This window comes from Accipiter gentilis, chromosome 11 (genome assembly GCF_929443795.1).
Source record: "Accipiter gentilis chromosome 11, bAccGen1.1, whole genome shotgun sequence".
NCBI classification, from domain to species: Eukaryota; Metazoa; Chordata; class Aves; order Accipitriformes; family Accipitridae; genus Astur; species Astur gentilis.
Window position 1 is genome coordinate 15,420,534 of NC_064890.1, and position 15,859 is coordinate 15,436,392.

Sequence of the window (15,859 nt, forward strand, 5' to 3'; positions counted from 1 at the left end):
ATGAGGCTTAACAGGGACTACTTGAAAGCCCTGGAGACATATTCAGAGAGAAAACAGAAATTAACTACTCCATGGGTATTCACATAGCACCTGAAACAATTACCCATTGCACTTCCAGGTGAAGCGGAGGAAAGGCATGCATTTTCAAATGCATGTGTATTCCAAATGTCCTTGCCATCCATGTTTCCCATATCCCTCTGTGGTGTCTCTATCACCATACGTGCAGAGGAAAGTCTGATTTATGTATATGGACACTGAACTCTTGCTGAAAGTAGATCTGTGTAGGTTCTCAGATGAAGGAAGGACAAAACAAAGAAGTTGGAAAATGTATTTATAGGAAAAAATACCCCACACCAAAACCAAACCCTGCAAAAACCCAGCCTAAGAAGTAAGAGGAAAAAAATAAAGGACAAATATTGTGACCTCTGAGTTCTGAGGAAGGCTCGGCTATTCAGAGCATAGAATGGAAACTCAGGCTAGACACTAAACAAATTTAAACATGTATCTGAAAGACTGCCTACTTTAAAACTTAGCCCAGATATTTCTATAGTTCTTTCAAGATTAAAAGAAACAGCAGTATAATGGGATAGATTATAAATTACAACTAAAAGGAGGGAATAAAGCTAGCAGCAGTTTTACAGTGTTCTGATAATTAGTAAAAGATCACAAGCTTATTGTATTAAGGCTGGTTCATGCCTATGCACACAGACTTCATCTCTGTGAGATGTCCAGTCAGATCAAAAGCTTCTTTGTGGACCCAGGAAATGCAACTGAAGGGATAGGCAATGATCTGGTAGGTAAAGGGACAGGCTAGACTTTTTTGCCAATAGAAATACATTTACATTAATATCTTATCAACATAACTAGGTCATTTGAGGGTGAGGTTTTCCATATATTTTTTTACTAAGGTAAAGTCTAGGCACACATCTCCTGGGGCAATGGAAGATTAGCTTCCTCAGTGCTACAGGTTGAGGCAGTGTGTGCTCCCAGATGATATGGTGTGGCCACATTCACTTTAAACCCAGGCTGCATCTGGACTTGGCAAGGCCCTAGAAGCACTTTAAAGTAGATGCAGATCAACCATCAAATGAATGTTTCTTATGATTCCCCAAACCAGTATCAGATATGAAGGTATGGCTCCGTTCCATCGGCTTTACTGATGCATCTTTTCCAGTTTCATTATATCAGCGGAATCTTCCATGGCACATACGTACTACAGTTTAAGGTGGGCATGCAGCAAGCATAGGCAATGCCTGCCCCAGCGTTAAACTAGCTGTTCCTGTTCAGCATGTTCAATTAATATGCTCAAACTGCACAAAACACAGGAGAACGGGATAGAGATTTCTGAACTACTGTCAGCTTTCACTGGGACAGCCACGGAGTGTCATGCAGAACCATCTAGAGATGCTAGCTTAGCTCACAAATCAGTGTGGTTTCTCCAGAACTGTGTTAAACCTGAATCTAAATTCTGCCTCTTAGCGCAGCTGTTAAGTTTGTGTGGAGGTGTTTGAGAATCAACTAGATGAATCCCCAAGGAACCTGATCTAATTAAGCCTGCTTTGAGCAGGGTGTTTGACTAGATGACCTCCAGAGTTCCCTTCCAACCTAAATTATTCTATGAGTCAATGCTGATGCACCTATATTGCATCCAGTTCCAGTATTAGTGTCACCACTATACTATGCTCCATGAAAAAATGCTAGGACTGCCCTTAGATTAAAAAAACCACAAATGTTGCATGGGTGTATTGTGGGCTCACTAGCTAAATGCCTAATCTAAGGGAGGCAGTGCACTTAGCATAGTGGTCCATGCTGTTCCTGAGATGGCTACAGCAAAGCTAACTTCATCACGTTCATATGCTGCAGTCTCACCTCCACATGTGCATTGTGTGTGGTCTGAGTAGCCAGAGAAATGAGAAAACTTCAGGTTCTTGGTTTAAGTAAAAAAAGCATGAATATTTGATTCGGTTGTGTGAAGGGAGCATCTCATTTGCCAGAGCAATGAAAGCAGCATGGTATTTCCAGATTTAAAACATACTAGATTATTTTCATAATGCTTCAATAAATAAGGTGATTGCAGTGAAAGGATTATTAATGATTGTTTTCTCAAGTGTGGCCCAGGTCTGGATGGAGTGTCAGCAAGGAGCAGTTCTCTGACAAGCAAACAAGCTAACAGTGTTTAGAAACTCCCTTAGAGACACGGGTCCTTTGTTTTGTTTCTCACTCCACAACATGACAAAGACGAAGAATTTAGGTGGAGCTGATGTGAACTAGGGAAAACATGCCATGATCTTCCTTCAGTTTGCATCCTGGAAACATGAAGGACAGCATCGTAAAGATGATGAAGAGCATGCTCCTTCTCATTTTGCTGGGAGTAGTATCTGGTAAGAACATGATTTCATTATGCTGCTAAAATTAGAACACTGTTGGCTGTTATACTTTCTCTTGGGAGCTTTATAATATATATTTAGGGATCAGACGCGGATGGAAAAAATCAAGTAACAATTATTTTCCTACTGAAATAGATTGAGCTCTGTGGTTATAGCAGTATACTGAAGAAGAGAATGACTTCTTGCTAAGACAGTTTGCTGGATGAGACACTTCATGTGCAATAGCCACTGCTCAGTGTGACAATGTTGGAGTGGGAAAGGATGTCAGCTCTCCAAGAAACAATATCTAGTATTAATACTCCAGTGTTCTCCTTTCAAATATTGGTAACATTTCTTTTGATGAAGTAAAACAAGCAACCAGACAGGACCAAAGAGGAAAACACTTGTGGAGAATATTAGTAGGGTAATATCACTATCTTTGCCCAGTGTAAAAACATGGGAGATTTGCCCATATGAATATGTGCATGTTAGCAACTTAAAGTAGATCTTCAAACTGCAGTCTTTGTGGCTCATAGAGCACTTGGTGTTGCTTGTAGTAATCTAGCTGCTCAGTTAGGGTCACTTTGCTCTCGAGGAACTGAAAGAGTTCTGCCAGCCCTCAGGAACCTGTCAGTATTTGGTGGCTTTCCTGATGTCCCCCAAACTGTGATCAGGACACTGCATGTGAATCTCAGCTTTCCTTGAAAAACAGCATTTTTCTAACCTGCATGGCTGTGAAGAGAGAAAAGCTTGAAGGTGTGACTCAAGCACACTCTAAAAACTAACAAATCACAGATAAATGAGACTTAAATATACATGTACTTCTCAAAGCCAGCCTCATGATTGCTTTGTCTTGGACTCAGCATTTGTCAATGTTTGGGGTTGGTAGTTCTAATAAATAATGTGTTATGCTTCAGGCATGTTTTGTTTCCCGAAGTAAGGAGGTAAGCAAGGAAGGACTTGTGAGTATGGAAGGAGGGCTTTTGTAAAAGCAGTTGGAAGAAGAAGAAGCCATTTAGATGCAGTACCGAAAATTTCAGTTAAAAATAAAGAGCAAGAAGTAAGAACTTGTGATTTAGAAAGACAAATCCTGAATAAACAGCCAATGAAATCTTTAGAGATAATATAAAAATAGCAACTCTTTTCTTTCTACATTTCTGAGTGTTATAAATGATTTCATTGATTTTATGAATGGTTTCCATTAATGAACTGTGGCTTGCTGAGAGAACTGGATTCATCAGGTGCTGTCTACAGGAGATTCTATTCAAAGTTGTCGTGGTTTAACCCCAGCCAGCAACTAAGCACCACACAGCCGCCCACTCACTCCCCCCCCCCCCCCCAGTGGGATGGGGAGAAAATCAGGAAAAGAACTAAAACTCGTGGGTTGACATAAGAACGGTTTAACAGAACAGAAAAGAAGAAACTAATAATGATAATGATAACACTAATAAAATGACAACAGCAGTAATAAAAGGATTGGAATGTACAAATGATGTGCACTACAATTGCTCACCACCCGCCGACTGACACCCCGCCAGTCCCCGAGCGGCGATTCCCTGACCCCCACTTCCCAGTTCCTAAACTAGATGGGGCGTCCCATGGTATGGAATACACCATTGGCCAGTTTGTGTCAGCTGCCCTGGCTGTGTCCTGTGCCAACTTCTTGTGCCCCTCCAGCTTTCTCACTGGCTGGGCATGAGAAGCTGAAAAATCCTTGACTTTAGACTAAACACTACTTAGCAACAACTGGAAACATCCGTGTGTTATCAACATTCTTCACATACTGAACTCAGAACATAGCACTGTACCGGCTACTAGGAAGACAGTTAACTCTATCCCAGCTGAAACCAGGACAAAAGTTCAGCTCCACTTATTGAAATGTATCCCCAGAAGCCCCTCTCAGCCCAGTCTCATTTGCATGGGCGACTTTTGTTGATGATGTTTTCCAGGAACTGTAAGGACATTGATAAAACCTCAGTCCTTCACGGGGTCCTGCTTCCACTGACATAGATCAGTAACAGCTCAGCTGAACTCTATCTTACTGGGGTGTCAGTGTGACCTGTTCAGATTAACTCCTACAGGCAGTTCGCACCTCACAGTCTCCCACATCCCAGCCTGTATCTCACCCACCTGCAGAGCATCTCCGAGGCCTTTTTTTTCCCTAAATGCCAGAGTAATCCCAGCCGGATCAGTGATCCATGGACCTGCTGTATCTGGAGTGTGGGAGCATAGGAACCTCCATGCAGCTGCGGAGAAGCTCTGGGGAAGTACCTCAGCTCTGCCTCTTAGCAGTGAGGCCCTGTGCTCAGAAGAGGTCTTCCCAGAGGCAAACTGTCCCACCACAGCCTAGTATGGCTGGTTACATGAACAACACCCCCCATGCCCCCTCCTTCTCCTCCCCACAATGCGGTGAGTCTTGCAGGCTGCAGGAGGAAGAGCTGGAGGTGTCTGATGGAGTCATGCTGCTCTAAGAAGTGCTCCAGGAAACACCGCAAGGACAAGTGCCTCCTGGGTTGGGATGCGGGAAGAAGGGAGACCGTGGGACTCCATGCTTTGTCTTGCAGACTCATATACTGCTATTAGTTTTGCTTCTCATGTAGCAAAGGCACTGGGATCCTAAGTCTTCTCTGATCCTATGGGGAACAGTTATTTGAGAGGCCGGTAAAACGAGCAAAGTCTATCACACAAAGGCCATATGTGAGCTATCCCTAAAATGCTCCAGATTTTTTCTAGGGATATAGGAAAACAAGATTTTTTGATAGTTTGGGCGAAAAGTCATTAAGGCTTCTTCTTGTGCCACTGGAAAGCATTGGAGCTGAGCTCTCCCCCTCCAGATTAAAAAGCCTGCTGCTGTTGGAGGAATGGCAATTAGAGTGCCTCTTTGGTAGCTGATGTGGGCCATCCTTCCCCAGCCACACGAGAAGGGGCAAAGAGAGATGGCTCTGTCCCGCACTGCAGAGGTGTTGCAAAGCAGCACATTTGCCCTTGGCATTATGTTCTCAAGCTGCAGGCTGAGCCTGAGCATCCAAGCAGAAACACGCTACAGCCCTAATGGCCTCAGACTAGTTCCCGTAGCAGCTTTTTACCTTGCAGCTGCCCAGCAAGAATAAAGACTTCATGGATCTTTTGCTACAGTAATTGCTGATGTATGAACAGCCTGGCCAGTTGAGTGAGCAGTATCTGCCTCCCTCTTGGCGCACAGTATGTAGGAAGTTTGACTGAACACAGCCAGCTTTCTTGGCAAGCGTTCTGGACAAGCCAGCAAAGCCACCCCAAACAAGTCAGCCCTGCCATAGCCTCATCTTGAGGTACGTTGCCAGTTTAGGGATTTGAGGTTACTAAGATGTTGTTTCAGGACATGCCCTAAAAGCTGTCCTGATTTGTGTTTTCTAGACTTTCTTCATGAGATAAAGCACAACAGGCCTTTGTTAAAGTAACAAAAACTCAGAAGCTAAATTATGGAGCAAGCAAAGATTTTGGTTTGGGGAGGCCAGAGGTCTCACTGAGAAGCAAGGAGCTCATGCAAAGCTGTTGGATGCCACAAGCAGTCTGTGCTGCTTCCAGGCGGTTTTGAACCACAGGGTGCTTTTGTGGGCCTGCATCTCCTCCAAGGGCTGGAGGTTGCTCTTCCGTGCTCAAAGCAGAAGACAACAACAGCTCACAACCCCCAAAGCTGTTGCTAACTCACACTACTCATGAGCCAGGCGTATGCATAGCTATCCTAGAAAGAGTAAGCACAAGGAAAAACGGAGGAAATGGGTGCTGCAGATGGCGTAATTCACAAAAAAGATCGCTTCTTTAACATCCAGGTCAGTGTGATTCAAGGTGCTTTTTGATGTGATTAGTGCACAGAGGCAGCAATTAGCAAAGGGGGTGAAATGAAATAATAGAAACACGTTCGGTTCCTTTGCTTCTATATAAAGGCATATATGAAGGCAAATGATGCAGTAACAATACTACTTTAACAACAGCCACTCTAGATGACAACAGCATAGTACTGAATTAGAGTAAAGATTTGGCCATTAGCACTGGTTTTATTACCGTGCAATGCCACCATTCATAAGCAAAAAGAGAATCAGGCCATTTTGTGCTCATTAATGGCAGCTCTTGGCACAAGCTCTGTATTCCTGCTAGCCTAAGATTCCCAGAAGTAATTTTACATTCATTTTCATCTTGCAGGAAGAAGAACCCAGTTGCTTAAGGGCTTACCTGCAACAAGCACCGTTGAAGAAAATGCAGCAGCTGGTGTTTCAGTTTATACCTTTAATGTAACTGTTTCTCCATTGTCTTCTGAAGGTGTTGCAATACTTCCTACCATAGTAAATTCAAATCCACTTACAGAGGCTTTTGATATTGAATCAAAAGGAGATCTCGAATACAGGGTGAGTTTTGTGTTTAGTTTGAGCAATGTTCAGTCATGTAGGCTGATGTTTCTTGGATTACTGAGCACTGACACCGCACTGTCTCATCTTTTAGTCAGAAAAGAGTTGCAAATGCAGACTGTGGTAGTATTTGGACATGCTGTAATAGATATGACAAATGAATAGCAATAGTGATTATAATTTTTAGTTGCATCTAGGCAAAAACCACCTATCACAATAATTCCATTTATTCTGTGATAGAAAAAAATGTGATTTTTGGAAAACAAGAAGTGAAGAAGGACGTACAGGACCTGCTTCTCTTTTGAGGATTTGTCCATAGTTTTTCAACTTAATTTATATGAAGTCACTGTGAATTTAAAGTGGCTTAGTTAAACCACATGCAGCTTCTGTTTGGCCACTCTCACCTAAAATTAAAATGAATTTGAGTCGCGTCCAAAATAAAGTAAGCTGAGTCAGATCAAAGTCATACCTAACTCTGAACAAAGGCTGTGGCACATGAGGAAGTTATCTTGAGGTAAGAAGTTATCGCACTTCCCCACATCTGTGATCTATTTCTACCTATTGTGTGCTCTTATCCTATTGCAAATGCAAAGCAATTTCTATTACTTCAGGCTAATTTTCATTGCTGGATAAATTAGCAAGTATTAACTCACATTTGTCACTGGCAATGAGCATTCAGATGCATGATAACTTGACATCTCATTGTAACTCACTTGTACGTCTGAGCCTGAACAGGGACACTGAAAAGTGTCTTTAAAAGTTATGGAGAGACACTGGGTAGAGTCTTAAAAAGTTAATTTGAATGCATTTTTTCTGGGTGTTTCCAAGGAAGTTCAGGTTTTCACAGAACTGATACAAGGGCTTTGCTCGTGCTTCTGGGAGAAATTTTGGGGAAAGACTGTGACCCCAGGAGGTTGCGGCTCATTGATTTGACCTGCCTGTGGGGAGCTGCTGCTGTTCCCGTGCTCCCACCTCCCAGCAGAGTACAAAGCTCAGTTATGCCAGCTCTGCTGGTTCTTCAGCCTCTCCCCAGTCAGATCAATGAAATGGTCAAAAAAACTCTCAAAAAAGCCCCCTCTCACCTGTGAAGCATAGGATGTGGCTGCACAAACAGCTGAACTGTGTCAGCTGAGGGGTTGTAACAGGCAGAAGGAAATGGATACGTCCCTTAAGCTGGCTTGGCTGACAGAGAATTCATAATGTGGGGCTCCCTTCGTAGGCTGGTTTTTGGCATTTTGAAATAAAGCTATTCCTTCTGCTGCAAAACATAGCCCTTTTTTATACCTGCTTGCTCCTGTCCCATGCCATCTCTATGCTGTGCAGCAGAAACATTTTATGTTGCTGCTTGTTGAGTGGGACTGAGAAATTAATCTGGAGGAAAAATAACCCTGCAAATAGATAAAAAGTCTCTTCTTGATTTTGTTCATGGCAGGGATGATGGAGAAATTCTTATTTTAGCACAATGCAGAGAGTGACGCAAGGATGAAAATGAATGGCCAAGAAAGGTGTAGGCTGGAGACTGCTTCTTCCAAAGTGCCAGTTTATATTCATTTCATACCAGAGCCCATTGCCAGAATGGCCTGTAAGCCTTTGTATGTCTTGCTTGAACTGTAGCTGTTTTCAGGGTTTCATAACTCACTCGAGGGACTGGAACAAAGAGACTGGGCCAGTGAATATCAGTCATGAGGAAATCATAAAACAAGCTACATACGAATTCTGCAAACTAGCAGTTGAGTGCTGATTACAACTCATAAGGCAAGGATAAACACATGAGTGTTCTTAGTTCATTTATTTGATGAGCATTGCTACTTTTGTTTATGCTCTGTTGTAGCAGATCTGTACAATATTTTGCAAAAGTGATGTGATCCAAAATGAGATACCTCAGCTCTACCTACTGCCATTAAATCCTTGCTAAGATATAGAAAAAGGCAGTATTTCTTGTATGAATTACAGGGTTTGCAGATTAGCTAAGTACCTGTTAGCACAGCCTCTTCTGTATTTATGAAGCACATTTACTCCTGTTGCAGCAAGCCAAGGCAATATCACATTTCTTGATATGTTTTGAGATTTTTGAGAAAGTCACAGTTTCTTAGATCTGCACCCTGCCCATTCCTTCTCGCCTTACTCTTGTTTGAAGAATCCCGTGGATGAAGAATCACATGGAAGATGTGTTGAATGCATGAAAACATACTGCTGCCTGAAACTACCTTGATGCTGTTAGTGATGCTGACTCTGCATCCCAGGAGTGAAGGGGGGAGCAGGGAGTGGTGAAATTCTTAGGTGGAACAAGGGGTAGACAGTTATGGGGTGACTCTAGCCCCCCTTTCACAAAATCTGCAGCTGCTTCAAGTGTGTACAGTGCTGCCTTTATCAGTAAGCATTGCTCCTACCTGGAGGAGGGGTGAACTGTGGCTTGCAGCCTACACCAGTGGCAAGCTGTTCTCACAAGCAACCTAGAAGGAGACCATCTAGATTTATATCTTCCTTTGCAGGATCTCTATAAAGGAGGGTGAAAGATGTGTATTTAGGCAGTCTGGCTGTAGCTACACCACCAATGAAAATATGTGGCTGTGAACTGGAGGGGTAGTCCCCAGAGCACATGATTTCTGCTTAGAATTGGGCAGTTTCTCATTTTGACTTCATTGCATCTGTTTACTGTATTGTGTCCAGCAAACATTCATTTTGGAAAGCAACCTTCCCACTGGTGTTACAAGCTTTTGTAGAATGTTTTTTCTGAGTTAGCATTACTTTTATGGGAAGCTTCTATTTGTACAATAGAGGAGAGAGGGAGACTCTCCAGGACACAGTTGTTTTCTCCTGCAGTATTGTAACAAAAAGATCCGCAAGGTTCCAGAGAGCAGCTGTTTTACATACCAGAAGGCATAAAACACTTGTGCTTCTGTTCACTCTCCTCCAACTGTCTTTGTTAATTGGCTCTATTTTGGCTTCTGTCTTCTAACTGTGCTGACATCACTTTTGTATTTGTCCTCCGGCCATGGCATCTCATCTAAAATCAAGGATTTATTTCATCGTTCTCCTCCTGCATCCTCTCCAGGCTCCTCCATTCTGCAGTATTGTGAATACAGTGACAAGCTCCTTGTCACACACTCTTGTGAGCCCCGATTCTTCTCCTTCTCCAGTTCCACAGCACCCCGTTACTCTGTTCAAGCTTCACAGTTTTTTAGTTTTTACACAGCAAATTTGAGTGTCACCTTCAGTGAAGATTGAGGCATACAACTTCCAGCATCTTGCTGTTGCTCTGGACTCATCCTAAATCAAAATGAGTGCGTTTAGTGTTTTTTCATGGAGTGTCAGTCTTGTGATTGTACATATTCTGTGTTAAGAGGCAGTATGCAGAGCTGGAAGCCTTTAAAAAAAAACCCAAAGCAAATGTTTGCCTTATCAATCTTGCAAAACTTAAGGCCTGTTATTTTTTTAGTTAGTTCAACATTTTCACCAAACAGTTCTGGTCCCTCTCTCATACAGTGTGCTCGTGCAGCTCCCTTCTTCCTGTGGTTTCCTGCAAGTCTTCTCCCAGACACAGCTTATAGAAGGAAGGGGCTGGTACCTGCTAGACTACACCGTCTCCTGGCCCCACACTCTCTATTGCAAGTAAAAGGTCTTCCTCCTTGTGCTCCTGACTCACAGAAATAGTGAAGCTGCCCTTGTGTCCTGCAGGGCTTCCTCCCAGTTTTCAGTCTCGTCACACCTCGACTGCTCCTGGAGCTTGGTGTGGAAAGGTGAAGACCTGGCACAGACAAGTACTTGCAAGATGTAGTCCTGACCTTGAAGGCAAAGCATTGCCTGTGAGGCAGGACAGCTCCTTCCAGGCATTCTCCTCCTCAAACTGTCCCTCACACAAGAGCTCCTTGACTTGCTCCAGGAAGCCACAACATTTTGGTCTTTCCACTCTGTTTTTGTCACATTTCTGTCACTGACAAGATATGTGCCAGCAAGTAGATGATCTAAAATACTCACTGTTTACTGATGCAAAGTGTCCCTTGTATTAACTCGTATAGACTATAACTCATCTCTCTTGCATGATGTGCTAATAATAATTTTTTCTTTTCAGGTTGTAACTACTGGAAACCCTGTGCTAGATTATGAAACTATGCCAAAGAGCTTTGATTTACAGATTTTTGTTGAAGATACAACTGGGAGATCTGACCTTAATATACTGACTGTCCAAGTAACAGATAAAAATGAACGTCCTGTATTTCGAGGAAATATGGCAATTCAAAGTAAGATAATGGTGGTATTCGAAAAGAACAATACTTGAAAAGATGACATCAGATTAAAAAAAACAAACTATAGCTGCATACAGTGCCTGTAGCTAAAGTGGTCTAAGCATTTTCCTATAGGAAAACAAGGGAGGAACAGGATACTGTTTTTCTCAGAGCTTTATTTTACACAAGTATTTGTTATGCTTCATTTCTGGAAGTTCCCTTTTAGTTTTCTTGAAGTGTGACCAGAAATGATTTAGCCATTTTGAAGCACCTGAAGAATTAGAAGAAAAAAAAAAGCTTTTTACATCAATAAATATATATGTTCTTTTTTTGATGAGATGAGTACCTACCTAGAGGTATGTATTAGAAACTTGAAGTTTGGTGGGTTTATAACCATTGAGTATGAGTACATGTTTCAGTAGTTTGTTGACAACTGGACTGGAGAAGCCAGATAAATTTAAATAAGTGTATAACGTGTATTTGCAAGAATTTCTGAGGGAAAATGATAAAAAACATTGCTCTGCCAATGTTTTACACCTGTATATTGTATTTGCACCTGCACATGAGAAATTAAGTAGAAAATCAGTTTGAAGAGTGAGATCTCAGAGACTGTGATCTATGGTGCTGCAAATGGAAAAGAGGCAAATAGTTCGGTCTCCTGCGTGGGGCACATGGTGTTACCAAGGTTTACTTTCAGACCACGGGCAAAGGTGCAACAGGGAGGAGTGTGCAGTAGCATTAGGAATGAGGCTGGAGTGTCTGGAGCCCAGCTGTTGTCAGTGCAGGCTTTGCATGCCATGCAGTACTTAATAACGAGTGACAACGGCATCAATAAAAAGGATAGGAAATAATTGTCGTACTCTCTGAGCAATCTTATCTTGTTCATTTAGTAATGAGAGGGACCTGGAAAAATTGTACCATGAGGCAACAGAGGACAGTGATGTATTTATTATGTGTTCACGCACAGACAGAACAGTTCAGGTCGTGAGTAAAAATACGCTCTTATTATTTCATGAGGTACTGAGAGCCTGTCTGAAGTCTTGATATTCTAACAGCAATTTAGCAATTAGCAATTAGCAAATAATTAGCAATTTTCTGTACGGAAAAGCATTCAACAATTCAAAATTCCATTTTTTAAAACCTGAAAACATCAAACTGTCATCCATTTGTGGGAGATATTTGGAGCTGGCTGCTGAACCCCCAGATGTGGACTAGCAGCAGAATTATGTAGGCTGTGACTCGCAGCCCTTGGAGTGGTCAGCAGTGCAGCGTGGCTGCAGTCTTGACTTCTGCCTGCTGCAGAGGGCAGGGTTTGTCTGCCTGGACAGGTTCAGACCAGGTCCGCTCCAATTCAGCCCGCTTCACTAATGCCTCCTAAGCACATTAATGTTCCTGCTTCCATACAATACTGAGTTTGTAAAGCAAATTAGCTTCCCCTAGGGAAGAGGCTGTGTCATCTTCTCAGTATAGCTGGTGTCTTGCATATCATGGGTGCTGCTGGAATCTAATAATAATTAAAGGTGACACTTCAGGGGATTGGCACAGCATGAAACACACTACGTGGGAGCTTGTTACAAATAAGTGCATCAGCTTAACTCTCAGCTAGAGCTGCCATAAATTGGTGAGCACAGATGTCTGATCTGTCTAACTGTGTGGCTTTAGTTAACAGTACCAGCTACAATTAGACACTAATTGCACATTCGCTGATTATGAAAAAGCATCTCCCTCTCATTAAACTTTATATTCATATTGTTGTCCTCTGGGAACAACTCATTACGCTGCTCTGGGATTCCCACTGCTGTGATGAGAAGCAGCAGTCAGCAGGGGTCACAGTGGAAATTAATAGTCCAGAAACAGCAGGTCCAGCAGACACAAAAGGACATAAAGCAAATAACCTGATCTAAAGATCTGTTGTTCTGTTAATTGCTCTACCCAAGGAGAGAGAAGACTCTTGCCAGTGGCCTCGTATGGGATAGCCCAACTGTGAGAATTCCTGTCATGGAAAGAAATACACCTTGCACTGCATTAGCACCCGTAATAAGGCAAAAATTTAAGTCAATCCACTATTTATTCACCTCGCAGGTGTAAAGGAAAAGCAGAAATTAAGAGGAAAGGCTCTGAGCTCTCCTGGCAGGGGACAGGAGGTGGACAGGGAGAGGATGGTGATGGGGACATAGCACAGGGCTACGTTCTCCCCATCTGCATAGTAAAGACAGACACAGGTGTAGCCCAAATGCATCATTTTACTCCATATCCTGTGAGCAGCTCAAGACAGGCTATATGTAAAGATCAGTCTTTCTCCTGAAGGCACCATTTGTATTGCAACTCGCAGTGATGGTTGCCTGTTTACAGATATGCAACTGATTCTTTTTATCTTTTGAGTATTTGTGCTCTTTGTGATGATTTTGGAATTACACTTGTGAAGTGAGAAGACACAGCAGGCAGTAATAAGTCTGGACAGCTTTAGTGTATCAGTACGTTTGCTGCTGTGTCCTTTATTCTTACCTAATTAACACTGAGTACACTTATATCCATGCAGCTGTAACGATCTATGTCTTGGAAGGAACACCTCCAGAATGCATTTACCAAGTTGATGCAGCTGATCCTGAAAATGCTGAACTCAAAGTAAGTTGTATTAAAGGAAAAAAAAAAAATAATCCAGAGATGATATAATCCACTGTATCTGAAATGGTAATTGCCAGCATCTTTTGACAACCTCCTTCCTTATCAGGAACACAGGAAAAGGTTTAGTCAGGAAAAAAGAAGCATTTTCAATAATAACTAAGAAAACCCAGCCTCAATGTTTGGACACAAATTGTATTTTGAGTTCTTAGCCCTCCAAAATTGAGGGATATTGAAGGCAGAGGTACAGTAGAAATTGTGTCATCTTTTTTTTAAAAAAAAAAGGCTTGCAAAACATTTCTTGTAGATGAGAATGACTAAAAGTAAATAAAATTTTTAACCTTCTATATCACAATGTAAATTTTTTTAAGTGAGACAGTGAGGAAATCACTTACAAGGCAACTGAATCTCAGCTTTTTGACAATCTGAGGGAAAACTGTGACCTTCAGTTAAGAAAATGTGTTAGCTGATCTGAAAATACTCTTGGTATCAGCAAAAAATCTGGAAAGTGATAAGTTTGTTTGCAGACAGGGGAAAAGTAACTTACCTAAGAATTGTGTTGTAGCTTTGCTTTATTGGCTTTGGCTTTATTAAAGACGGCACATTCAAGAACTGAACCTGAAGATGCTACTTCAATGTATAGCATTATTCAAGAGAGCGATTGGCTTGAAGTATGTCCTTAGGCTTTGCCCCGTCAAACCACCACACCTGAGCTGGTGAGGAGGGAAGCAGAGGCCTGGGGGTTTAGCTCTGCTTTGTTTCTGAAAGCCATGGCAGTGACTTCCACGCACCTTCTAACTCCTGACGAATCTCAGGCATAATAAGAAGCTGCGAATATAGAAATGCTGGGCCACAGGTAAAGTAACAATCCAGAGGGGGAATTTAGGAAGGTCAACTGGCAAAAGATTGTTAAAAGAATTGTGATCACCTAGCTGCTTTTTTAAAATCAATTTCAATTAAATCTGTCATTGCAGGAGGCAAGTTGTTTCACTCAGCTCTCTGTACCTCCTGTTTTTTCCCCAGAAGGTAACACTAGAGCAGTAGCATTCCCTGGAAGGTCTGCTCGGTGGAGTTTGCAGATTACTTGTGTAGTGCACGACCCTCTGATGTTGCATACTTCAGAGTTTATGGGTATTATTAGCACCTGCACTAGCAAAGGAAATGTCCTCGAGGGCTTATTGGTGACGGCTTGGCATGTGGAAGATGGCAGGGAGGACGTGGTGGGTATGTAGTAGCTACTTCATGGCCACAGGGAGCAGGGTGCTGCCTTTCTCCCTGCTGTGTACAGTGGTGGGGTGCTCAGCTCCCCCCTCCCACACCCGTGCACTGGTGTGGTACCCATTTGTGTCGTGCAATGCACAAAGCGGCTGCCGCTACATGCGGCCGCCGAGCAGCCATGTTAACACCGGGCTGTTGTGAACACCCTTCAGCCTCACACCCTCATGGACTCCATGAAAGTCCACTCTCCCCTCCTTGCCCTCTCCCATCACCTGGACCCTCAAACTTCTTTGCCTCCTCCACTGCCCTTATGTCCCCCAAATCCAGCCTCACCCCTTCTTCTCTCTCTTCTCCTTTGTGCAGGTACTCCGCTGTTGCCACAAAGCTCATTTTTGCCTATGGTGCTGCGGCTCATTTTGCCTGTGGCTGTCTGGCCTCTATGTTAAATTCTCATTGCAGACCTGGAGTTCACAGAGGTAGAGAATAGCGTGGGCTTTAATGTAGCTCAGTGTCTGTGACTCTCCACTGGCTGGCACGCAAAGCACGTATGACCGTGTTTGAGCTGCTTCGGCTTAGATGATCAGGGCTTGTTCTGGCATCTGTATGTCAGCATGTTTCATTACGCAAAGTTTGAGGCAAATGCTGTACTATAACTTTGCCTGTCCTACAAGGCAAGGAATGAATGGAGGGATGTTTAAAGATACAAAGACTAATTCCTTGTTCTCCTCATTTCAGTATTCACTGCTCCCTGCACCAGTGCCATTCTTGGTCTTGGAAAGCGGAGCCATTTTTACCACAAAAGAATTTGATTATGAGAAAGATCCACATTGGTGAGAATGTATTATATTCACCTGCTCTATTTGCTTACAGTAAGGAGAGAAATCTTTTCCTACATAGCCACAGAATGATGCTTGTTTTGTTTTCTTATTTAACAGCTACTTTTTAAATATAACAGTGACAGATCCAGATGGACTCAACTCGACTAAAACAGTGAATATAAATATAATTAACATCAACGATGAAAGACCTTACTTTACCACGTGAG

General features: G+C 42.6%; 1 protein-coding gene across 2 annotated transcripts in view; it reads left to right on the forward strand.

Annotated features, from left to right (window-relative positions):
- The window catches only part of CDHR3 (cadherin related family member 3), a 68,382-nt gene that overhangs the window by 22,640 nt on the left and 29,883 nt on the right, over positions 1–15,859 (forward strand). The window contains exons 2-7 of one of the 2 annotated variants that reach the window (XM_049814014.1): positions 2,299–2,381; positions 6,546–6,748; positions 10,821–10,989; positions 13,514–13,599; positions 15,550–15,644; positions 15,750–15,854. In XM_049814014.1, the coding sequence (XP_049669971.1) occupies positions 2,315–2,381; positions 6,546–6,748; positions 10,821–10,989; positions 13,514–13,599; positions 15,550–15,644; positions 15,750–15,854 (725 nt within the window). In that variant the 5' untranslated portion in view covers positions 2,299–2,314. Of the gene's footprint in view, positions 1–1,904; positions 2,382–6,545; positions 6,749–10,820; positions 10,990–13,513; positions 13,600–15,549; positions 15,645–15,749; positions 15,855–15,859 lie in introns of those variants that run through there. The other variant, XR_007507663.1, reaches the window with a different exon arrangement.